The sequence below is a fragment of the Mirounga leonina genome, unplaced genomic scaffold (genome assembly GCF_011800145.1).
Source record: "Mirounga leonina isolate KUSES-001 unplaced genomic scaffold, KU_Mleo_1.0 Mir_168, whole genome shotgun sequence".
NCBI classification, from domain to species: domain Eukaryota; kingdom Metazoa; phylum Chordata; class Mammalia; order Carnivora; family Phocidae; genus Mirounga; species Mirounga leonina.
The window spans coordinates 49253651-49279960 of NW_023270426.1; the positions used below are offsets into that span (position 1 = coordinate 49253651).

The 26310-nt window shown below is 35.3% G+C and overlaps 1 protein-coding gene across 2 annotated transcripts in view; it reads right to left on the bottom strand.

Annotated features, from left to right (window-relative positions):
• The window catches only part of AP3B1 (adaptor related protein complex 3 subunit beta 1), a 263265-nt gene that overhangs the window by 76657 nt on the left and 160298 nt on the right, over window positions 1-26310 (bottom strand). For both annotated transcript variants that reach the window (XM_035014705.1, XM_035014707.1), the window contains exons 18-21: window positions 22379-22487; window positions 19505-19655; window positions 11600-11747; window positions 1067-1142 (exon numbers count right to left, since the gene is read on the bottom strand). In XM_035014705.1, coding sequence (XP_034870596.1) covers window positions 1067-1142; window positions 11600-11747; window positions 19505-19655; window positions 22379-22487 — 484 coding nt within the window. The remainder of the gene's footprint in view (window positions 1-1066; window positions 1143-11599; window positions 11748-19504; window positions 19656-22378; window positions 22488-26310) is intronic.

A 26310-nucleotide genomic window follows, 5' to 3' on the forward strand; every position in this document is an offset into this window, starting at 1 on the left:
TAGTTTCTCTATATTAAGAATTTGCCATGACAACTGAAGACAGGCCAGGTAAACAATATAAATAGAACAGTTGTACTTATGACAGATTGAGATAATCTAAAACCATAACTCATCTCTAGTATGGAAAAATTAAATTGCAAAATGACAGTAGCTTAATATTTATGATATTTTACTTGTTACTCTTTTTCTGTGCAAAATCTAACTCCCAATAAAGTTAGTTCCATTAACTTTTTCACAATGCATAAGTATTTAAAAGGAGATGATGAATATACCTTTGTACACTTGGATAAGTATATGTGTAGGATTCTAAATTCTTATAAGTGGATTTGCTAAGAGAAAGACTTTTTGTAGTTAAAATATTGACAAATACAGCCACACTAGCATTCAAAAGCTTTGCATCCATTTCTGATCCTACCAAAAGTGTGGCAAGTACAACATGGTAGTGTCCTTTACATTTCCAATTATTTTCCTAATTCCCCACCTCCTTAAGTTAAATGTTTCAATCTCCATAATCAACAATTAACAATGGAGAAGTTGCTAAGATATGGCTAATTATTTACTGAAACAAGTATAAATTATTAAAGCAAAAGATCTTAAAATGAATTTGGTGTACTTTCATCTGACCAGTTATATTTATTCATTTGATAAAAAACTGATAACCTGACTAGATGAAAGAAAAGATACTAACAGAACTAATTTCTAAAACTTTCTTGCCTTTTTCATCTATAAACCTTTCGTAATAGAAGTTGACATATTTTGAGACATGTAAATAAAAGGTACTATAAAAATAAAAAATACTACAACTGGGGCACCTGGGTGTTCAGTCAGTTAAGGGTCTGACTCTCAATTTTGGCTCAGGTCATGATCTCAGGTTCGTGAGATTGAGCCCCATATTGGGCTCTGTGCTGGGTGAGGAGTGTGTGCTTAAGATTCTCTCTCTCCCTCTGTTCCTCCCCGCCTATCCCCTTCCCCTGTGCATGCAAGTGCGTGCGCTCTCTCTCAAAAAACATATGAACAAAAAACTACTACTAAAAAGAGAAGAAAAAATTTAAATTTCAATACTTACAATCATCTAGATCTAGAAGTGAAACATCTTTGGTAAGAGGATTTCTATCTTGCTTTGTTTTTTTTTTTTCTTTCTCCTATAAATAAGAAATATTTAATTTATTGCACATGCTATTAAAAAAAAAATCAAGTAGTTCTCAATGTTTCAAAACAAACATTTTTTCCTCCAAGAAAAAAAAATCAAATTAAGCTTTCTGTATGGTTATATATACTGTATTTTTTTTTTTTTAAAGATTTTATTTATTTTTTGACAGGAGACACAGTGCGAGAGGGAACACAAGCAGGGAGAGTGGGAGAGGGAGAAACAGGCTCCTGGCCGAGCAGGGAGCCCGATGCGGGGCTTGATCCCAGGACCCTGGGATCATGACCTGAGCCGAAGGCAGACGCTGAACGCCTGAGCCACCCAGGCGCCCCATACTGTATTTTTTAATCAAAATTTTTATTTTAATTATAGCATACAGTATTTCTTCTCCACTGTGAAAACTGTTATCTTAAAATATTTTATTTAAAGATTATAAAGTTCCAACAGAAGAAAATTTAAAGGTAAACAGCTATTTTGTGATCTGAGAACGTTTCCTAATACAAAAATGAAAAATGGTTCTTTGGTAGAAAGCCTACACACACCTTGAAAATAATTTTTAAACAAGTTGGTTTAAGAAAAAGAATTGCTCGGGGTGCCTGGGTGGCTCAGTCGGTTGAGCTTCTGCCTTTGGCTCAGGTCATGATCCTGGAGTCTCGGGATTGAACCCCGTGGTGGGCTCCCTGCTCAGGGGGAGTCTGTTACTATCTCCCCACCCTACCCCCAACGACTCTTGCTCTCTCGCGCACTCTCGCTCTCCCTCAAATAAATAAATTCTTAAAAAAGAAAAGAATAGAAAAAGAATTGCTCAAACAATATAATTAGCTTGGCTCTGAAATTGTCAAGAGGCTTGTGATAGATTAGCTTTTCTGAGATATAGTTTGTGACAGGCACTGTACTAGGTATTTTATATTTCAACAGTGTGTTGCATCAGACTTCTTTAGTCAAAGGCATTCATTAAAATCTACAAATGACATTTTCAGGCTCTTGCTCTTAAGGGATGAAAAGTATTCATTTACTTTCTTTACTGTTTTCCTTTGGGGAGAGTATTTCAAAACATATCTGCACATATTTAGGGTTTTCTCTACCTCAGATTTGCTTATTAGATCTACTGTACTTTTAAAATGTGGATAACCATGAACTAGAAAACAGTATCCCTAAGCCTGAGGTATTCAGTTTGGTCAGAGATTCAGAAAAGATGTGACAAATTAAGTACAGTAGTGAGTAGCATTATAAACAAAGATCGACAAAGATTAGGGCGCTAAATAGATGTATTTGGATCGGGGTGCCTGGGTGGCTCAGATGGTTAAGCATCTGCCTTTGGCTCAGGTTATGATCCCAAGGGCCTGGGATCGAGCCTTGTGTCGGGCTTTCTGCTCAGTGCAGAGCCTTCTTCTCCCTCTCCCTCTGCTATTCCCTCTGCTTGTGCTCTCTGGCTTTCTCTGTCAAATAAATAAAATCTTAAAAAAAAAAAAAGATGTATTTGGATCAAAGTTACTTATCTTTATAATTTATACTTTTTATATTAAATCTTCTCAAATTAAAGGCCCAAACTTAAGTTTTTGCTAAAACGTTTTTGTTCATTTATTCAATCCTTCATTCATCCAGTAGACATGCATAGACTTTTTAATACGTATCAGATTCGGTGCTAACCAAAGGAAGTAATACAGCCAAGGTATAGTTCCTGCCTTCAGGTAACTTATAATCTAATAAAGGAGTTTACAGCTTATCTCTACATATTATTACAAGTATTTCTGAAGTATTCCTCTAACCATAGAAAGGTCTCACTGAAGCAAAAGGTACCTCACCATCATTTAAAGTCTACAGCATGTCAGAGCTCTTATGACAGTGCAAATATATGAATAAGAGTAATACATCAAATTACATGTTAGGTAACATTGTAAAATGATCTTAAGTTCTGCTAGTTTTTTTCCTTACACCAAAACTAAAAACAAATTATTTTCAAGTCTAATACAATAATACACATTACAACACTAACTACTGATTTTCTTCATGAGAATACTTATTTCTAGCACTGAAAACTTCAAATTATCTAGATGGGTTTTAATTTTCACTCATTCTTTAAAAACAAAGCAAACAATATTTGTCCTCTTTCCACACCTAAAATGAAAAACAATTTCTAGGGTTGGGTAAAAATATAGAAGAAATGTTAGTTTTGAAGCTGGAATTTAAAAGTGGCAATAACAGAAAGAGGTTCAGAATGAAAATGTCATTTCAACTAGAATATCATTCCTGTGAAGAAAGAACATAACAAAAAGAGCTTAACACCATGTGACTTATCAAAATACTATGCTGAGCACAATGGGTATAACTTCCTATAAGCTACGATGGTGCATGACTGTTTTTATGCAACTGTAACCTTCCCACCTGAAAAATTAGAAACCTATCAAATCAAGATAAAGTTAAAGCTGGAAACAAGTCTATACCTTATTTTCTACTTCACAGCTAAGAGTGTGTAACAATATCTATTAAATACACATCAGGTCACATACAACACAGGACAGAGCTGCATGTAAAATTGACATAATCTCTTATTAGAAGTCTAAAACAGAAAGAAAAAAGGCTCTCAAAACGACAGAATTTCATTGACTTTCTGAGAAGAGCAAATAACCGGTGACTGAAATACAACATTAGCAATAGATAACGGTCATTTCTACTGAATTGAAAAAGCCCTGCATTCCAAATCAAGGCTATAAAAAGCTTTGTGATGTGTTTGGCATTCCTCTCTTATATTTCATTTTTCATTTTAAAAAATCCATAGTAAGTTCAAAACATTTTCATACTTAAAGGATCTACTATAAAAATAAAAATCTGAATTCTAAACAAAGAAGTTAAGAGCCCTATTTCATCAAACATTTCTCCATTTGCAATTCATCTTGGTAATAGAGACAGAACCTGGGTAAATGCATATAGGACTTGAGGCAGGAGATTTTTCTTGCTCAATGCATAATTCATGTGCTCCGCCTGCAAAGTGTGTAAAATGAGAATTTCACACCGCAGCATGAGCCATGGAGCTGCAGAGAAAAGGCAGATGAAATCATATTTTACTGTGTGAATTTTATTTCTTACACTCCCAATATTTATACAAAACCATCACTGACAAACCAAACACACTGACAGATCACCCACTGTTTCCATTGTGTTAGTACTTGAGAAGAGATCAGGCAGAAAGATAGACAATTTGTTTTTGTATATTTTTTTAAATAGAGGATTAGGTTTTTAACAGCTGAGTGACTGTATTAGACTTTTATAAGGACAACAGTAGCTGATCTTAAAATCTCACTACAAAAATACCTAGTTATCAATTCATCACCCTCAAATCTCCATTTTGTTTCTACGGTATTCGGTTATACACCTCAACATATCAACATTTTCAAAATAAAATACAAAGTCACAGGGTTAAGAAACTGATTTCTACTTAATATATTTCATTTCAAGTAATAAATAAAAGATCCTGGAAATACTTATTAAGCTCCAAATAATACAAATAAAAATATATAATAATATATCTGTAAAGATTTTTTATGTATTATGCATGTTCATTTCATGCTGATTAAAATAAAAAAGCAAGTAGAAAAAAGCTATGAAACAACAAGCACCAAATATGCTTCCAAAGAGGAAACCATTGTAAGGAAGACTGAAGTTTAAAATGATAAAACAGGTAAGTGGTATGTAAAGTTTGTCAAACTCATATTGTACTGTGAAATCAACAAAAATTCAAGGCTAATATCTAGCCTCACAGGGCAAGATATTTGCATGAAATATTTTCAATTAGAATTATCAACCAAGGACAATTTAATGACTCTCTTGCCTTCAAGTCATATAACAAATCTGATTTAAAAAATCTGAGGCTCACACTTACATCGGGCTTTAAAACAAAAGTATGTTGCCAGTAAATTGAGACTTCTTTGTAAGTCAAAAGTAGTCTAAACTATTAAACAAATCCTCCCTATTAGATTACACCTACTTCAATAAGAAAGCTTCTTAATGGCATTCATGTTGATTTTAAAGATCTCAACTGAAGTGAAATGATATTTCTGTTCTGGAGAACTTAAAATATAAACTAAATTGGGAACGACATAAATTGAAAGAGGCAAGACTTTGAACTGTCAGAGTAAAAAACCAATACTCTACAATAGGCACAGAAATTATGTAATAGCAACATACATAAATACTTGTAAAAATACAAGTAAAACTTGTTTTCTATTTCTCAAATAGGGCAGAAAACCAATCAGAAAATAGTTTCTTTCACTCTTATCCATTATCTGTTTCATAGCACATGCCAATTTTATTTCATACCCAACAGTCTGTCACAGGGCAGATCTTTTACTAAGGTGTATCTTAACATTTACTAATGTCTGGACAGACACCAGTCACAGTAACAGTAACTGGTCTATAGAGCATTTAAGAGATTTAATCCCCCCCCAAAACAGACTAATAAAGTCTTAAGAAATCCATGTAACCTGTGATAAAGATTACTGAGAGCATCTCAAACACTGCTATGTATATATAGGCAGTACTGTTTTTCTTCACATCTAGTACATATATTAATCTTAACTTTGATTCAAATAGAAAATGCTTTTTTTTTTTTTTTAAAGATTTTATTTATTTATTTGACAGAGAGAGAGATAGCGAGAGCAGGAACACAAGCAGGGGGACTGGGAGAGGGAGAAGCAGGCTTCCCACTGAGCAGGGAGCCCAATGCGGAGCTCGATCCCAGGACCCTGGGATCATGACCTGAGCCGAAGACAGAAGCTTAACGACTGAGCCACCCAGGCGCCCTAGAAAATGCTCTTAATATGAAATGTTAAGTGTAAGTATGTTATATATGTTTATTTCCATTGACAAATTACGCTTTACACACACTTCATATAATTAAAATGTTGCTAATATTTACAAAGAAAATGCATAGAAGTTAAGCATAATAAATTATAATCATGGTTTAAAATTTTTATCATTTAAATCAAAGATTATTTAAATCTTTGGCAGCTGGTACACAGACACTGAAGATAAAATCAGAACTACTGTATCCCAGTAAAGGCATGAAGAATGGACTAACAAGGTGATAGTGGAAAGAACACTGCCTAGTTTTAAAAACATCAAAGCCTAGATTCAATTAAAACAACTCAAAAGTCTGGTAACTTTCTAAAAAACATTATTTTAAATAATATTGTAACCATCTGTTCAACACATAATTTTAACTACAAGCAGAATATAACTTAATTATATTGGTAAAATATAGGATAAAGTGATATAAATGTGAATCTCTTCCTGATACAACGTGGTCTACATTATTGATTTTCCTTTTCACTCTTCTGTGTTAGAAAAAAATGGTTCCCTTTACATTGTGTAAACTATGGGAAAGCACTTAAAATATGGAACTATGAAAAGTAATTTTGTTATAGGTATTATTTAGGGCAAAAGAACTATTTCATAAGAAGGATTAGCCTTAAAATATTTTTCTATCAAATATATTTCAGAAAAGAACACCTATTAACAAAAATATGCTTGTCCATCTAAAAAAATGTCACTGAAGAGCAAGATAATCTTCTTTGGTAATTACTGACAATATCTGATCTAAAATGAGGACATCATCCAATCAATAACACAAACAAACATAACCACCAGAATGTATGACCGTATATAGTTTTGTTTTATGGTTATGCTGGGGCATGGTGTTGAATAACACACACTTCAAGAACACAAACAATTCAACAGTGATTCTCCCTCTTTTGACTGTCTTTACACCATTCACATGAGTAATACCTTCTCATCAGTAACATTTTTTATTCCACTCAGTCATTCTCAACTGGGAGAGACTGGAGAGACTCCAGTTCCTCCAATGGGGAAGCATACAACATGTTAAGAGAACTACAAATATATAGTCCACTGGGATTAGAACACAGGGACCACTAAGGGAATCAAGACCAGAAAGGTAGGTTTGGGCATGCTAGCCTGCAGATTTTTTACTGAACTAAGATGATAATGGGGCATCATTATGGGTAAATTTAACATTTTTTTTCTTTATTTGACAGAGAGAGACACAGCGAGAGAGGGAACACAAGCAGGGGGAGTGGGAGAGGGAGAAGCAGGCTTCCCGCTGAGCAGGGAGCCCGACGCGGGGCTCGATCCCAGGACCCCAGGATCATGACCCGAGCCGAAGGCAGATGCTTAACGACTGAGCCAAGGGTAAATTTAACCTTAATCTGGCAAGTGTACAGAAGGACTGGAGTTGGGGATCTGAGGATGACCAATGGCAACGGTCTAAGAGTGAGGTAATGAAGAGGTGATCTAGTATGCTGGTAGTAGGAAAAAAAAGAAACAGATATGAGAAATAATACAGAGAATCTCTAAGACTTGGCAACTTTGTAAACATACAGGATAAAGGAGGAGTCAAAGATCATTCTGGGGAGATCTGGGAGAACAGAAAGAATGCTAGCACCAAATGGTAGAACAACTCTTCTTCTGGCTGTATCAGGTTTGAAAAACCAGTAGCTCCTAAGAGGTCTAAGATATTGGTTTGAATTTGGAAAGAAAAGTTAGAGGTGTTATAGGGATTTAGAGATGTTTTTATAGAAATATTTCACATAAATATTTTAGTGAAAGCCACGGGAGTGAATGAGTCTCACAACAGGAAAAAATGTAGAGAAAAAGGCTAAAAAATAAATTGATTCACATAGATTAATTTTTTTTTTTAAGATTTTATTTATTTATTTGAGAGAGAGAGAATGAGAGACAGAGACCATGAGAGGGAGGAGGGTCAGAGGGAGAAGCAGACTCCCTGCTGAGCAGGGAGCCCGATGGGGGACTCGATCCCGGGACTCCAGGATCATGACCTGAGCCGAAGGCAGTCGCTTAACCAACTGAGCCACCCAGGCGCCCCTCGATTAATATTTCTGAAAAAATGTTGTGTATCAAGCACTAACTTGGGGGCCATGTTCACACTTGCATGTCAGAGGGCTTAAAAAGTGAAGCAATAAAAGGACTGAAAGGTCAAAGAAGTCAGAAGAAAAGGGATGTAGGGGTTTCAAGTAGTAGGGGGATAGTCACATAAGAAGATCAAGAAGGATAATAACCAAGAGAAGGTCACTGGGTTTGGGGAAATATGGCTGACTTTTCAGAGAGCAGTATCTGTAGGACGTGGTAAGAGTGGAAACCAATTTTAAAGGGACTAAGAAATAACTGGGTTAAGAGACTATGGACAAAGACTATCTAGATTATTTTTCTAAACTCTTACTCTCACACACTCCCTATTTCTGTCTCTTTCCCCCTCCCTGCTCCTCACCCCCCAAATACTGGGAAAGACGATTGGCAGAGGAGGAAATTAGTGGAGAAAGAGATTGAAGGTGCAAAGGAGGCAGATGATTATTAACAAGGCCAAAAGGAAATAAGACTTTTTCTTGGCTAAGTGGATAGGAAATCGCTTACTTAGAGCTACATTCAAAGGAAAAGGAGGATAAATAGAGATTGTGTTTTAGAGAGCAGAGAGAGGTAGGAGACACCCACAGTGGATGGTAGCTCAGTCCTCTGCAGAAAGGGGTCATACTTGGACATGAACTTATAACTTGAATGGTATAAAAACAGTCAGAAAAACACAGGAGATATTAAGAGTTAAGAAAAAATTTCAGTTCCTCTCTGCATTGGTGTTCTATAACTCTACTACTGTTGGTCTCTCAGGGAATTAACACTCAAGTTAAAAAATGTTAACACTGCTGTTTTATATTTATATAGTGCTTTGCTTTACATTGATCTTTCATATTTTTTTATAATAGCACTTGAAAGTTGTAGAGTAGGTATTAGCATTTCTACTTTATAGATGAGGAAACTGAAGCATAAAGATATTATCTTCCAAAAAGTAGAACACTATACCTATCTCATAGGACACCATAAAATAAACTGTTTTCAAAGCTATATATTCAAAGTACCTCCGAGGCCTCATTTTCATGCTCAATATCCCCAAAACACACTATCCAAGTGAAAGAAAAAGAAGAGAAACAGTGAAAATATAGACTTAGTTTGGCTGCAGATTTAAGGCATATGAATTTTCAGCACTAACATACTGACATGCTAAATTAAGGTAAAGCAGCCACCATCTGCCTTCATTACTCATAATCTAGAGCAGAAGCCACAACACTTGCCATAAGGAGAATTTCTACAATTACAGAGTTGCCCATTATTAGAATACTGGTATACATGTAATTGCATGGTTTATTCCAAATCACTCAGAAAGGAATAGTAAAAAATAGTTATGGTGGCTCCAGGGTAGAGAATATTCCAAGTGATAAATTAAAACAAACAATCCTATCTATTATAGACAGGAAAAGGCATTATAATATGGAGAAAATAAGCCATCTACCCAAAACACATGGACATAAAACTATCAAGAATGTGAGTAAAATCCAAATTTTAAGAGTCTTAGCTTACTACAATACTTTAAAATTTTATACTGAAGTTCTATAGGAAAATATTTTCAATTAAGACATTGATCATTGAAAGTATTTGACAAAGAAACAAACGGAATTGCTAACCTAGGATACCTCTGTGGCTTTTAATGGGGTCCTAAAACCTTTGCTTCTAATACTATGTAGGCATTAAAGTCTACAATTTTATAACTTCTATAAAACTTCTTAAGAATAATACACTTCAATTCTACCCAGTTGACATTCATTGATTTCTTGTTTGCTCATTTTCTAAAACACTGATTTCTTATTCTGGGTTGTACTTATTGTCAATCTCTAAAGCTCTTTTATCTTAAATAACATATTAAATTTTTAAAATATATACATAGGAAATGAATAATTTGATATAATTTAAGTAGGAAATGAGAGAACATCAAACTCACTATGTGATAAATCTGTGTATGAGGCCAGAGTAATAAACATAAAAATCATTAAGATTTTATGTGAATTTTGGAAAACAGAAATCTTAGATTATATACCATAAACAGATACAAGTTTTAAATATAAATTCATGTTTAAAATAGGTATCACTATATGCAAGAATATTTGTAATAAGGTAAGACAAAAACTAGCCAGTTTTTAAATATGCTTATTCTTTTTTTAAAAAATATGCTTATTCTTTAATAATACATCTCTGGATGGGGGAAGGCAATTATCTACTTCAATGAATTTATTTTTATCCTTGGCTACTCAGATGACTTATTAAAGAAATTCAAGTTAATAGAAAAAATAAATGAGAAAGATATTAGGTTAAAAAACTGAATTCACTAAAAGGCAAAGTTTGACCACATTTTCAACATATGGGATAAACAGTCTATTTATAAAAACTACTGCATTTGAAGTCTAGGACCCACATGATCTATTTATAGGAAAGGAGTAACAGGTAAAGATCAGAAAGATATACAACAGGTCTGAATTTTATATTAGTAACTACATTTTTTCAACTTATACTTTTATTTTTCGCTGCTAGGCAGACAAGTTTCAGTGTTACAAATATGACATCAGAAAGCATTATCATTCTATTACATAAGTGACTCTTGCATTTGTTTTTAAATACATGGCCACTTAATTTTTATTAACCAGTTAAATAATCTATATCCTTTAGTTATGCCTTTAAAAATACTCTATTACCCCAACACCTATTTTTAAAAAGCATTATTCGTCTCAATTTCTTATAATGTATAGACATTTATATTACCTTGCTCAGTATTATTTGTGACTTCCTTTTACTTCCCCTTTCATGAAAGCCTCCACTGTCACATGCTAGCTCAGAACAAAAAGGGCCATAACTGGTAACACTGAGCTCTGTAATTTCATTGGCAAAAGATGAGGTTAAAAAAAGTTTCTGGGGCATGGGCTGTGACTGACTCTTGGTTTTGGATCCCGACATGATCCTGGGGGTTGTGGGATCTAGCCCTGTCAGGCTCTGCACTCAGCGCTGACTCTGCTTGGGATTCTCTTCTCCCTCTGCCCCTTCCTGTCACGCTCTTCTTCTTTCTCTTTAAAATAAATAAATAAATCCTAAAAAGTTTCTAACTTCTCTGAGGGGTTGAGGTAAAGAGGAAGCAATTAATTATATAATTTAAAAAAAACCAGATAAATGAAGATGGTATTTATTTTAGTTGTCAGTGACAATGTTAAATTTCTCAATTTCTTGATTTTCAACAAAATACTAATTTTCTTTTTCTTTTTAAAAATTTCATTTACTTATCGGAGAGACAGAGAGAGCACGAGGTGGGGGGTGGGTGGGGAGAGGCAGAGGGAGAGTGAGAAGCACACTCCCTGCTAAGCAGGGAGCCTGATGCGGGGCTCCATCCCAGGACCCTGGGATCATGACCTGGGCCAAAGGCAGATGCTTAAGCGACTGAGCCACCCAGGCACCCCCAAAACACTAATTTTCAAAAGTATTTATTCTTAATTGGAAAAAGGCTATGAGGACACTTCCTTTCAATTACAGCAATGTGCAATCTCTTACCTTAGCGACTTTTCTGGATTCAGGTTCACTTTCAGATTCTGATACTGATTCAGAATCTGAAGAACTTTCTTCTTCTGAACTAGAATCAGTGCTAGAAGAATCTGAAGTTTTAGATTTTTCATTTTCCTTCTCCCCATCTTCAGAATCACTGTAAGTAATAAATTTAAAAATATCAACTTTAAATCCTTTATATATGGCAAATTGTTGCTGTATGTCCATTTTGTCTATAAATCAGAACCTTTACTAGAAGAGTATATTTCACTGAGAACCCGCTGTTTTTAGTATGTAAAAAGACAATAAAAATGGTTTTAAAATTCCAGAACATATTAATAAAAAAAAATAAAGGTAGTACTATCTATAAACAAATTTATCAGAACCAATTCAAAATCAATTATACTACCACGTCACACATACTTCAAATGCAAAAGGTTATAAAACACTAAATGATATAAGTAGAAAATAACCAATAATTAAATGTTTGATTTACCAGGAATATATATTAGGTGCTAATAGTAACAACTTCAAAGATACATAAGACTGATTTTAAAATACTATCTCAAAATACTAAATGTTTACCCATAAATTTAAAAATTTACACATGTACTTTTGCTAAAATAGCGTTGTACTTTATAGATTGTTTTGTCCAAGAAAATTATTAACATGTGTTCTGAAATGTGACCTATAAACATATCATATGAGAAAATGTTAACTAGATCAAAAGAGATTTCTTCTAATGCAAAGTCTTACTAAAAACATAAGATAATCAAATATAAACTTTTTTAAATACCAAATAATTGAGAAGTCCAAGATGGTGGAGGAGTAAGAGACCTTAGTTTTGTCTGGTCCCAGGAATTCAGCTAGATATAACTATTAAATGATTCTGAACACCTGTGAACTCAACCAGAGATCTAAGAATAACTGCAACTCTACAAATGGAAAAGTGACACTTTCTGCAAGAATGACAAGAGGGAAAAACTCACTCCAAAAAAGAGAACAAGAGGCAGTACTGACTGCCAGGAACCTAATCAGTATGGATATAAGTAAGATGTCTGAACTAGAGTTCAGAATAATGATTATATAGATACTAGCTGGGCTTGGAAAAAGCACAGAAGACACTAGAGAATCCCTTTCTGGACAAATAAAAGAACTAAAATCTAATCAAGTCAAAATCAAAAAGTCTACTAATGAGATGCAATAAAAAATGGAGGCTCCAACTGCAGGAATAAATGAGGCAGAAGAGAGAATTGTGATATAGAAGACAAAATAATGGAGAATAAAGAAGCTGAGAAAAAGACAGATAAACAACTACTGGATCACGAGGGGAGAATTTGAGAGATAAGTGATATAAAGCAAAATACTATTAAAATAATTGGGATCCCAGAAGAGAAAGGGGGGGGCAGTAGGTATATCAGAGCAAATTATAGTGGAGAACTTCCTGAATCTGAGGAAGGAAACAGGCACTCAAGTCCAGAAGGCACAGAGAACACCCCTCAAAATCAATAAAAATAGGTCAACAGCCCAACAAAGAATAGTGAAACTTACAAATCTCAGAGACGAAGAGAAAATCCTGAAAGCAGCTTGGGACAAGAGGTTTGTAACATACAAGGGTAGAAACATTAGATTGGCAGCAGACCTATCCAGAGACCTGGTGTGCCAGAAAGGACTGGCATGATATATTCAGGGTGCTAAATGAGAAAAATGTGTGCCAGAAAGGACTGGCATGATATATTCAGGGTGCTAAATGAGAAAAATAGGCAACCAAGAATACTTTATCCAGCCAGGATGTCATTCAAAATAAAAAGAGTGATAAAAACCTTCCAGGACAAACAGAAACTAAAAGAATTTGTGATCACAAACCAGCCTTATGGGAAATATTAAAATGGATCCTTTAAAAGCAAAGAGAGAGCCCAAAAGTAACACAGATCAGAAAGGAACAGAGACAATATACAGAAACAGTGACTTTACAGGTAATACAATGGCACTAAATTCCTATCTTTCAATAGTTACTCTGAATGTAAATGGGCTAAATGCCCCAATCAAAAGACACAGGCTATCAGATTGGATAAAAAAAGCAAGATCCATCAATATGCTGTCTTCAAGAGACTCATTATAGACCCAAAGGCACCTCCAGATTGAAAGTAAGGAGGTAGAAAACCATGTATCATGCTAATGGACCTCAAAAGAAAGCTGGGGTGGCAATCCTTATTTCAGACAAATTAGATTTTAAATCAAAGACTATAATAAGAGATAAGGAAGGACACTATATCATAATTAAAGGATCTATCCAACAAGAGGATCTAACAATTGTAAATATTTATGCCCCTAAAATGGGAGCAGCCAATTAATAACAAAATTAAAGAAACACATCGGTAATAATACAATCATAGTAGGGGACCTTAATACCCCACTCACTGCAATGGACAGATCATCTTTCTAAGCAGAAGATCAACAATGAAACAATGAAACTTTGAATAATATACTTGACCACATGGACTTCACAGATATATTCAGAGCATGCCATCCTAAAGCAACAGAATACACATTCTTCCTGAGTATACATGGAACATTCTCCAGAACAGATCACATACTGGGTCACAAATCAGGTCTCAACCGGTACCAGAAGATTGGGATCATTCCCTGCATATTTTCGGACCACAATGCTTTAAAAGTGGAACTCAACCACAAGAGGAAATTTGGAAAGAATTCAAATACATGGAGGCTAAAGGCATTCTACTAAAGAATGAATGGGTCAACCAGGAAATTAAAGAAGAATTTAAAAAATTCACGGAAACAAATGTAAATGAAAACACTACTGTGCAGAATCTTTGGGATGCAGCAAAGTTGGTCCTAAAGAGGGAAGTACATAGCAATACAAGCCTTTCTCAAGAAAAAAGAAAGGTCTCAAATACACAACCTAACTCTACACCTAAAGGAGCCTAAATCCAGCAGGAGAAGAGAATTAATAGAGATTAGAGCAGAAATCAATGAAATAGAAACCAAAAGAACAGTAGAACAGATCAACAAAATTAGGAGCTGGTTCTTTGAAAGAATTAAGATTGATAAACCCCTGGCCAGACTTCTCAAAAAGAAAAGAGAAAGGACCCAAATAAATAAAATCATGAATGAAAGAGGAGAGATCACAACCAACACCAAAGAAATACAAACAATTACATATTATGAGCAACGATATGCCAGCAAATTAGGCAATATGGAAGAAATGGATGCATGCCTAGAGATGTATAAACTACCAGAACTGAACCAAAAGAAATAGAAAACCTGAGCAGACCCATAACCAGCAAGGAAATTGAAGCAGTAATCAAAATCCCCCAACAAACAAGCATTCAGGGCTGGATGGCTTCCCAGGGGAATTTTCCTAAACTCTATGGTCAACTAATCTTCAACAAAGCAGGAAAGAATATCCAATGGAAATAAGACAGTCTCTTCAACAAATGGCATTGGGAAAATTGGACAGCCACATGCAGAAGAATGAAACTGGACCATTTCCTTACACCACACACAAAAATAGACTCAAAATGGATGAAAGACCTAAATGTGAGACAGGAATCCATTAATATCCTAGAGAACACAGCAACCTCTGTGACCTCAGCCGCAGCAACTTCTTGCTAGACTTGTCTCCAAAGGCAAGGGAAACAAAGGCAAAAATGAACTACTGGGACTTCATCAAGATAAAAAGCTTCTGCACAGCAAAGGAAACAGTCACAAAACCAGAAGACAATCGACAGAATGGGAGAAGATATTTGCAAATGTCTTATCACAGAAAGGGCTAGTATCCAAAATCTATAAAAAACTTACCAAACTCAATGCCCAAAAAACAAATAATCCAATCAAAGACATGAAAAGACATTTCTCCAAAGAAGACATACAAATGGCCAACAGACACACGAAGAAATGCTCAACCCTCGGCATCAGGGAAATACAAATGAAAACCACAATGAGATACCACCTCACACCAGTCAGAGTAGCTAAAATTAACAAGTCAGGAAATAACAAATGTTGGCGAGGATGTGGAGAAAGGGGAACCCTCTTTCACTGTTGGTGGGAATGCAAGCTGGTGCAGCCACTCTGGAGAACAGTATGGAGGTTCCTCAAAAAGTTGAAAACAGAGCTACTCTACAACCCCACAATTGCACTACTAGGTATTTATCCCAAAGATACAAATGTAGTGATCTGAAGGGGCACCTGCACTCCAATGTTTATAGCAGCAGTGTCTACAATAGCCAAACTATGGAAAGAGCCCAGATGTCCATCGACAGATGAATGGATAAAGAAGATGTGGTGTGTGTGTGTGTGTGTGTGTGTGTGTGTGTGTGTGTGTGTATATATATATATATATATATATATAATGGAATATTACTCAGCCATCAAAAAAAATCATGAAATCTTGTCATTTACAACAACATGGATAGAACCAGAGGGTATTATACTAAGCAAAATAAGTCAATCTCAGAAAGACAATTATCATATGATTTCAGTCATATGTCGAATTTAAGAAACAAAACAGAAGATCATAGGGGAAGAGAGGAAAAAATAAAACAAGATGAAATCAGAGAGGGAGACAAACCATAAGAGACTCTTAATCACAGGAAACAAACTGAGGGTTGCTGGAGGGGATGAGGGTGGAGGGATTGGGTAACTGGGTGATGGACATTAAGGAGGGTATGTGATGTAATGAGCACTGGGTATTATATAAGACTGATGAATCACTGAACTCTACCTCTGAAACTAATAATACACTATATGTTAATTATTTTAATTTAAATTAAAAGAATAAAAATAAATATTGGGAAAAAAATAAATGGAGAAAACTGAAAAAAAAAAAAAAACCCAAAAACAACAACAAAAAAACCCAAATGATCAAACCTAAATGCTGATGCTACTCATTCATTTGTTCACTCACTCACTCACTCATTTAATAAATATTAACTGACCACCCACCATGGGTTGGCAGTATGTTAGTGCTAAGGATAACAATGTTTAATAAGATATAGATGATCTCTGTGAGTCTCCCTTATAGAGTCTACACTGCATTGGGGAATACAGAGAAGATGGCAATGACAAAAAAGTATGGTAAGTAGTACGTAATAAACTATAATATGTCATGAGAGAGCATCTAAACAAAGTTAACCAAGATAGGGAATGCTTCCTAGAGGAACAAACACCTAAGCTGAGAAATAGGAATAAGGCACGGAGTAGGGATAGTCTTGAGTAGGGAAGTAGTTCTCCATGGAGAAGGAGTAACATGAGAGGTAGCCCAAAGGTCTTTTCTCAAAGAGAGATATACTATGGTCTTCTACATTTTCTCAAAACTGAAGGTCTAGTTCTCTTTCCATGTGTGTGTATTTTTTTAAAAAAATCCTGTGCCACGCAGTTTTAGAAGCTTCATACCAATTAACTAATTTAGATGTTTCAACATATTATTACTGGGTGTATTATTATCCTATAATATTCAAGAAAGTTAAGTAACTTGCTCAAGGACACACTGCCTGGAGTAGCAGAACTGGAATATGAACTCAGTTTGTCTTATTCTAAAGACTCTATTTCCCCCATACACCATACTAGCTTCCTTCAAATGAAAATACTTTGGAGTGTAAAACTCAAATTTAATCATAAATAGTTATGACTACTAAGGGTGGTTTTATTTTTTTTATTTTTTATTTTTTTTTAAAGATTTTATTTATTTATTCATGAGAGACAGAGAGAGAGGGAGAGGGAGAAGCAGGCTCCCAAGGAGCAGGGAGCCCAATGTGGGACTCGATCTCAGGACCCTGAGATCATGACCTGAGCCGAAGGCAGACGCTTAACCATCTGAGCCACCCAGGCGCCCCTAAGGGTGGTTTTAAAGAAACCTAAAGCTCCTTAGCTTTAAAAACTTATCAGAGGGGCGCCCAGCTGACTCATTCCGAAGAGCACACAACTCTTTGATCTCAGGGTTCTAAGTTCAAGCTCCACATTGGTTGTAGAGATTACTTAAAAATAAAAGCTTTTATTTTTTTTTTTTAAGATTTTATTTATTTATTTGACAGAGAGAGACACAGCGAGAGAGGGAACACAAGCAGGGGGAGTGGGAGAGGGAGAAGCAGGCTTCCCACTGAGCAGGGAGCCCGATGCGGGGCTCGATCCCAGGACCCTGGGATCATGACCTGAGCCGAAGGCAGACGCTTAACGACTGAGCCACCCAGGTGCCCCCAAAATAAAAGCTTTTAATAAAACTTATCATATAGCTAAACTAGCAAAGTTCAAAAAAAATTCTGAGAGACAGGCAGAAAAACACAGGGGGAGAGAGAGAGTGGTGAGACAAGGGAAGAATCGATATTTCCTAGAATTGATTTTTGTGGAGGAAATACGATTGCTGTTTATTAAAAATGAAGTCATGGTAACATCTCAGAGCACATGTAATTATATTCGATGACTAAAAAATATGTTGTTTTTTTCCCCGAAGCAAAGAATGGCAATTTATTATCCCCAACTCAATGGTTAAAACATGTACTTAAAAATATAAGGTTTTCAATGTATCCAAGATTCCCTTTGGTATAGTAAACAGTTCTTTTAAATTAAAACATAGGCAAAGAGAAAACTCCATTTCTGAAGGAAAAAACACACAATGAAACTAATATAAATACACAATTAAAAATTTCTAGCATATTGACTTTTGCTATCTGAAAAGATACTGAGTGCACTGAACAAAATTTTCCCTTCCTGGAAATAAGACACTTTTTATAAACTATGTAATCACAGATATTCTGATATTAAACCAGAAGTACAAAATTTCTCTCAAAGGAAAGGATATTACAAACCAAGTAAATCCTTTGCTGCAACAAGTGAATGATTCTGCATACATTTAACTTACAGCTTTTAAGATAAGATTTTAAAGGTAAAAGTGTTATTTTGTTATGCAGCACTCAATTTTGATGGGTAATTACTGTTTACCTTACTGCTTAGAGTTTCAGATGTTAATCTAATGAAAAGAATTTACTGGTAACTAGCTTTTTAACTTTGCAATGATGAAAAGCCTGTATTAATTTAACCTACAGATTTCATTTGTTCTGAACAGGAAAAACAATATAAATCACTTTTAAAATCATTAAATCCTGACTTAAATTAATAAAGTCATAATTAGGGCATTATGCTGTGTTTGTTATGGAAGTGGCAGGGCGAGCTGCTTTAATTACTGTCTGTAATAAAAGGAGCAGAGAGCGTACTGCGCCCCAATCAGTGCTGTCAGCCACGACTGAGCTGGGCTGCAAGCTCATCAAGTGAGCGGGCAGCAGGCTCCCAGGAAAAGGGCCATCATGTCTGCAGAGGCCACTCGCTGACAGCGATGGGGAAAACAGACTCATACAATCCAAGGTATCAGCCCCAATTACTCAAAATTTTAATGACACTTTAATACACAATAATGTTGATAATGGGAGATCTTAAAAAGTGCTAACACTTAAATATCTTATGACCGTCTTCCTTCACAGCCCTTGACTCTAATATTTGGATCATAATCTTTTTACTATAACATTATTTAGAAAAATCAATTGTCTTAGTTACGTAATGGCAAAGTGTTGAAGGATTTAATTTTAGTCCTCAGCAAAATTGCTACAGAAGGTAATTAAGTGTTTCATACCTACTTCTTGATCACTTAACTCAGCCTTCCAAGGTTATACCAATTTTCAAAATGTAACCCCAAGATTTGTTCAAGTTCAAAATGAAAGCTAAGTATAATAAGTAGTAGAATAAATAATGTGAACTAGTATTCTAGCTAATTTTACAAGATTCAATATCTGGGAAAAAATACACTTCTTTTCTCACTCACTTTATGGATTAAAGGGAAATGGTATCCTGGGGGAAAACACCCCTACAGAATATTTTTTGAAGGAAATTCTGACAAAATATTACCTTTTCCCTTTGCTTTTGGAGTTCCTCTTGGCTGTTCTTTTGTCTCCTACTTCTGACGCACTTTCACTGTCACTCCTATGCTCACTGGAGGTGTCCTCACTACTGTCTCCCTCCTCCTCTTGTTCTCCACTTGCACTTTCAGATTCACTCTCTGAAAAAATATAACCAGATGCTCCTTGATTTATAGCCATTTAATTAGACATAAGGACCCAAGTAACTGTCAATATTCATCAGAAATGAAACCAGATGCTGAATTTTGGTTTACTGGACCCCACTTGTTCAACACTCCATTTCCACACTCTTGTCATTCAGTGCCCCCACCTCCTCATTCCTGCAGCAGTGTGAGTGTGGGGAGCTCCAAAAGACAGAGAACATACTCTGATAGTGAGTAGGGAAAAGCAAAGAAAAGATGAACCAAGTAAACCAAATTTGAAAGACTCTTGCTTTTCAAATCCTTAAGTACCTAGTTATGGCGAAAACTTTTTTTTAAGGAATGATATAAGGATGAAGAAATAATTTTTAATTCTTCTGATAGTGATAAATTTTATTGAGAGAAGGCAAGAGTTGAATCTTCTTAGGTATACATTTTGAGATGGGAGTGAACCATTTGAATCATCTGTAAAAATTTCTCAATTCAAAAGCAAAAAGAATTACTAATTAAAAATTACTAACTTATTTTAGCTAGTGTAGGAGTTTTCCACAGGTCAAAGAGATCATAAAATTATACTGTGGAGCTATACATTTAAATGCTTTATGTATAAATTATGGTATACTAGGACTTTTCCCAGAAGTGATACATATAGTTTACTTACGTGTATTTTAAACATGAAGCATAATTTTTTACTATTTGAAATGATTATAGGTGCAAAGCACTAGCCTAAATAAGAGGACAAACTGTTACCCCCATCTATTATCTATCTGATGAAATGCCCTTAGCCAGGAACATATAATAGGTAAGTAATATGTACTTTATGAGGATTGATTTATGTATCACACAGTGAAAAGCGAGGATTACCTATCTTCTTTTGGAATAGCATGTAGTGGTTAGAAGCATGGGTTTTCAAACAGGAATGTCTGGGTTCAAATCCTAGCTCTGTCACTTATGAGTTGTAAGACTGAGCAAGTTATTCAATCTCTCTGGGTCTTCGTTTCCTTTCCAGCAAAGATGATAATAATACTAGCTACTTTAGAGAACTGTTGTGAAGATTAAAGGATTTGAAACATGTAAAGGTGATTAGGACACAACAGTGCCTGCCACATGGTAAGGCATTCATTACTATCAGCTTCTACAAAGGGCAAAATTTACCTTACTCAAATTTTGTAAAACTGCTGAATAGGATATTTTAAATTTGTTGTGATATGAAAGAAAGTTGTGCACATGTATAGATTTACTCAGATAAGTGACTTATCCCATAAATAAGGAAAAAAAATTATAGCATCTAAGTTACTCTCTCATGTTAATTACATGGGAGTTCAACATGAGTCTTGGTCCAGTTCACTTCAGGAACTACTACTTAAATTTTCAAGTTAGTAAAATCCCTCCCCCCAACCTTTTTTTTTTAAGTGAGTAAGTTTTTATTCAGCATTAATTTTATGTCAAAGTTAGTAAAATCTTTGATGACATCTGTTTATCCTCTAGAAGACTTACTGACTGGGAAAATACTCTCATAATTTCTCAGGAGAAAAGTTAGCTTTTTCCTCCAGTAGCTAGAGTGGAACTCCAGCCCCATGCTCAGATCAACCCATGAAAAGTCTTAATAAACATTTCAAATATGTATTTTAAAAAGTTAGCCTATGAACAGGCATGAGCTTATGAATAAAGGGGATGTAGACAAATATCCATACGATACACTTTTAACTATACAACAGATCTTTCTTAACGATCTACATCATTCCTGAAATCTCCTATTTTTTAGTATTAACACTCTACATTGAAGTATATTCTCCATTTTCAACTTATCATTTCAGAATGTGATGCATCACAGATTAATTTATCAGATACAGGAAACAAAGATTTTGATAGGGGGAACTGAGGAAAAAGTGAATGAATTATCTCAGAGTAAGGTAATACATGACCAAGTGATAGTGAAGAGCTCTGGTTTCTCCAAGGAAAAAAGGTTATAGAAGAAAAAGGTGTCATTTGATCTTGGGTCAGATAGGTCTCTTAGGTTAATTGTTAAAAGAGTGTTGGAAAATAACTCCAATATATTTTTCATTATGCAAATTGCTCACAGAATTTTAGTACTGAAGGGCCTTAAAACCATCTAACTTTACCTCTTCATTTAACAGAAACAGAGAAAGGTAAGTACCTTATTCAGTTGGCATACCTAAATGCAGCAATTCTAAATCCTTCCAATTTAGCATTCTTTTCATTGTATATGGTTGTCCTAATTGTTTTAGCTCTTTGATTCTTTATAATACACAAGAGATTTATTAATTTTAGCTTTACTCTATACAGGTTGATGTAGAAATAAAAGTATAAAATGGATAAAGAACATTGCTCAATGTTTAAAATAAACTTTACATTTTTACAGAAGAGAGTTACTTTTAAAGGTCCCATTAAAGGCTTCTCAAATATAAAATCATGTTTTTCAATATGCTATGAATATACCAGGCAGGGTGAGTCAGAATTCAGAAAAGCATGAGTTTCTGTTTCAACTCTAATTTCTCAGCTAGGTGTTCAAGAGGCAAAGTCAAATGAGAAAGGATCAGAAATTACTTTGAAAACTATACAATGATATGGAAATGAAAGGCATTATCATAGTAGTATAGACCGACTAGTTGAATATTATATACTAGGTCTTATTGTTTTGTTGGAGGCACAGCATATAAACTGTAGTGAACAAAGTTTTTTCAGTGAATTATAAACCCCACCACTATCACTGCTGCTATCAGAAGAGTCCTCTTCCTCCTCAGATTCAGAATAAAATTTCTTAGCAGGATTCTCTTTCTTTGCTTTTCCTGCTGGAGTCCATTCTTTTGCCTGTTTATAAAAAAAAAAAAAAAGCAAAGCTGTAAATACAAATGAATTCTCATTAAGGGATTCAGTTTTCTGGCATCATTCAGAATACAATGTGAATCTGGAAGAACGCTGCAGGTCTCAAAAGAGAAGGCAACTGTTAGAAGATCTGGCATTAAAGCTGATTCCCCTTTACTCCTAAATAGAGGAACTCAAATCTCACTCAGACCACATTCTGTTAAATCAACAACCTTATTTTACATATACTTTTAAACACTTTTGTATTTGCTGGTCTGCAGGAGATCTGAACTAAAGTAATGTGCCCTAGAAGAGATGAAGGCAGACACAATAACAGCAACAAGAAATGCAAGATCATAGCTAAATACTGAGTTTAAAAAAAAAACAACAAAACAACCCTGAAAAAAGTATAGGCAATCAACCCTAACCATTTCAAGGGCCCAAACCCTGGGGTAATCTTTGAGTTCTCTCTTTCCTTCATATTCTAAAGATCTAATCCACAAAAAAAGCTATGAGCCACCTTGGTCCTTTACCATTGGTCAGAGCCATCTTGCTCAGATTACTGCAACTGCTTATTTTGCTTCTATTCTTATCCCCCAATCCCCAACTCCAAGTTTGCTCAACATAGCAGCTAAAATGACTGAATTAAAACTGAAGTCTGATCAAGCCTCTCCTGGTTCTGAAAGCTTGCCACAGCTTCCCATTTCACTCAGAAAAAGCCAGTCCTTACAATAATCTGCTCACCCTACCAGACCAGGCCTAGCCCCCTGCCTTTCAGACCTCCTGCTACTGTTCTTCCTCCAGTGCAATCCGCACAAGCCCCTCCTAACTGTTCCTTCACACACCTCAGGCAAGCTCCCCTGCAGGGCCTTCCCCCACTGCTGCCCTTCCAGTGCTCTCCCCCAGATAGCTGTATGGCTCACTCCCTCACTTCCTTCAAGTCTCTGCACAAAAGTCACCTCAGAGAGGACCCTGTTTAAAATTCCAGCCTCCCATACCTGGCACTTCTGATCTTACTTTGCTCTATTCTTTTTATCTTTTTGTCATCACAGCACTTACTACTTTCCAACACACTGTACAATTTACGTATGTATTTTTATTGTCAGTCTATCCCTGCTAGAACATCAGCTTCTGGAGAGCAGGGATATTTGAATACTTTGTACACTGATCTATCTCAAAAGTGTCTGGCACAATAATGATTAGTTGTGTGAATAGCTCCTTAAAGACTTTAATACAGTGTATTAAAGTAAAATAAATTGTTTTCATAATTGTGACCTTAATTTATCAAGAAAAAATTAAATCATCTTTCATATACTCTCTGTTAAAGGGTAGAGAAATCTGTATTTTTTAAGAGGTCGAAAATAATTAAGACTCATTTATTTTTCAAACTTTCAATTGAGTTTCTACTATGTGCCAGTTTGCTAGAATATATGACAGGGGCTTAAGAACGGTTCTCAACAGTGGATGCACATTAGAATCACCTGAGAATATTTTTTAAAATACTAATACAAACAAAAAATATACTGAAAAGCTAATACCTGGCATTTACCTCCTAAGATTCGGATTTAAATGGTTTGCTCCAAGTCTCATATAGGCTTGTTTTGAAGATCTCCATGTGATTATAATACACAGCTAGGATTGCAAAGCCCTGATCTAGAGGGCTTTAGGGCTTAAGGTATGTTGCTTAAAAAGATAAGCTTCAATAATTTGGAAAATTACTATATGGACAATAATAATGAGTAAAAATTCCTTGAATATATTTGAATAAGATATATAAGGTCAGCAGTACTGCTTTTTATATATATTTAAAATGATCTGTCTTGGGGCGCCTGGGTGGCTCAGTCGTTAAGCATCTGCCTTCGGCTCAGGTCATGATCCCAGGGTCCTGGGATCGAGCCCTGCATAGGGCTCCCTGCTATGTGGGAAGCCTGCTTCTCCCTCTCCCACTCCCCCTGCTTGTGTTCCCTCTCTCCCTGTCTCTGTCAAATAAATAAATAAAATCTTAAAAAAAAAAATGCTCTGTCTTCCAAATATGAATAAAGATACTGTTCTATAAACAAAGTTCTCCTATATTTAGTAAACATTGCAGTTCCTATTTTTTCTTAAATCCTTAAAACAAACCTATTTCTCTGAAGCCTGGTAAAAAGTGTGCCAGATGAATGTATGGGGAAAAAAATTACTTAATTAAATGGCTTTCAGGGTAAGGCCAAATCAACAAGGAAAACTAGGCTTCTACGCTCAAAGGGGCAAATTATCTTGACATGGCCATGAACTCTTTATTCATTGAGTTTTAGGTTTTAAACAATAAAAACATTTTAACTTTTTTATAGTCCTTTATGACTATGATAGTTCTATCATTCTAAGCAAAAGAAATAACAGAGAAAGAGAAGAGGAAGAAAATAGTGAAGGACTAATTTGAAAGGTCCTGGGAGGAATAAAATGTCAAAAGATGTGTTTATAAAAGCAAATACATTTCATATGCAAAAGACAGGCTTTCTCTAAAGGGGCAGGATTTTCTAGAACTAGGCAAAAAATTTCTAAAGGATCTTCAAAACCTATTGGTATCATAATATAAAAATATAAGTTACATCCAATATCCTGGAAGTGGTAGTGTGCAATCCTAAGTGACTTCTACTGTCAATCTAACTAGGTTCCCTATCAGATTACCTAAACCTAGGCATTTTTCTTAACTAAGGTTATATTTCATAATAATGAGATGGGACCCTATATCACTTTATGGTAAAACTAGGAAAACAGTGTATTATATGCATGAAATGCACTGATGTGATTTTGCAGAAGGGGTGGTAGAATGAGAGGCAAGAAAGACTGTACGGAACACTACTTTCTCCACTGTTGCAGCTGCATTTGATATTAAAACTATATTATTTTCATACTTAATTATGTCTCTTCCAGTATAATTTTAAGCCAAAATGTCTAGAAACCAGTAGATTAAAACTGTTTTTGTAGGGCGCCTGGGTGGCTCAGTTGGTTAAGCGACTGCCTTCGGCTCAGGTCATGATCCCAGGGTCCTGGGATCGAGTCCCGCATCGGGCTCCCTGCTCTGCGGGGAGCCTGCTTCTCCCTCTCCCACTCCCCCTGCTTGTGTTCCCTCTCTCGCTGTGTCTCTCTCTGTCAAATAAATAAATAAAATCTTAAAAAAAAAAAAAAAGCTGTTTTTGTATAGTATCAATAGATAGTGACAGTTTTCTTCAACCAGTTTCCATCAGTTTTAATTATTCTCCATAATAAGTTACCAATTATTAATTTCTAGAATGCAGTCAGCAAAATGAAAAAGAAATCAATTTGTCTCTGCTGAACTGGATAGGTGAAATGAACATAAGAAAATAGGTTATCTAGGCACTGTCCCTATAAGGTAGTTATGCTTAGAAGAGCACAAGACAATGGAAGAAGACAGCCAACCAACCAATCCATCAGCCAATACAAGGATACTGCTGAAACCAAATTAAACTGCATAGCATTGCTATCAATTTCTGGGAAGATAAACTGTTTTTATTTTTATTTATTTATTTTTTGGTGGAATGGGGCAGCAAGGAGGAAGGATAGGGTAGAAGTGGGGGGAAGATAAAAGGATGTTTGTATGTGTGCCAAAATATCAAGTACCCAATAATGGAAAAGGACAGGACCATAAAAACAATGAGCAGGCATAGTAAGAAATTAGGAGAGAGTTTAAATCTATGGAAAGAATCATAACAAAGAACATTTCTTTGTATTCTAGCATCTGACACAAAGTTGCACAAATAAGCCAATCTTTGAAGAGTACTTTAAGAGTGAAAACAACAAACTCAGTGTCAAAGAGGAATGGACATAT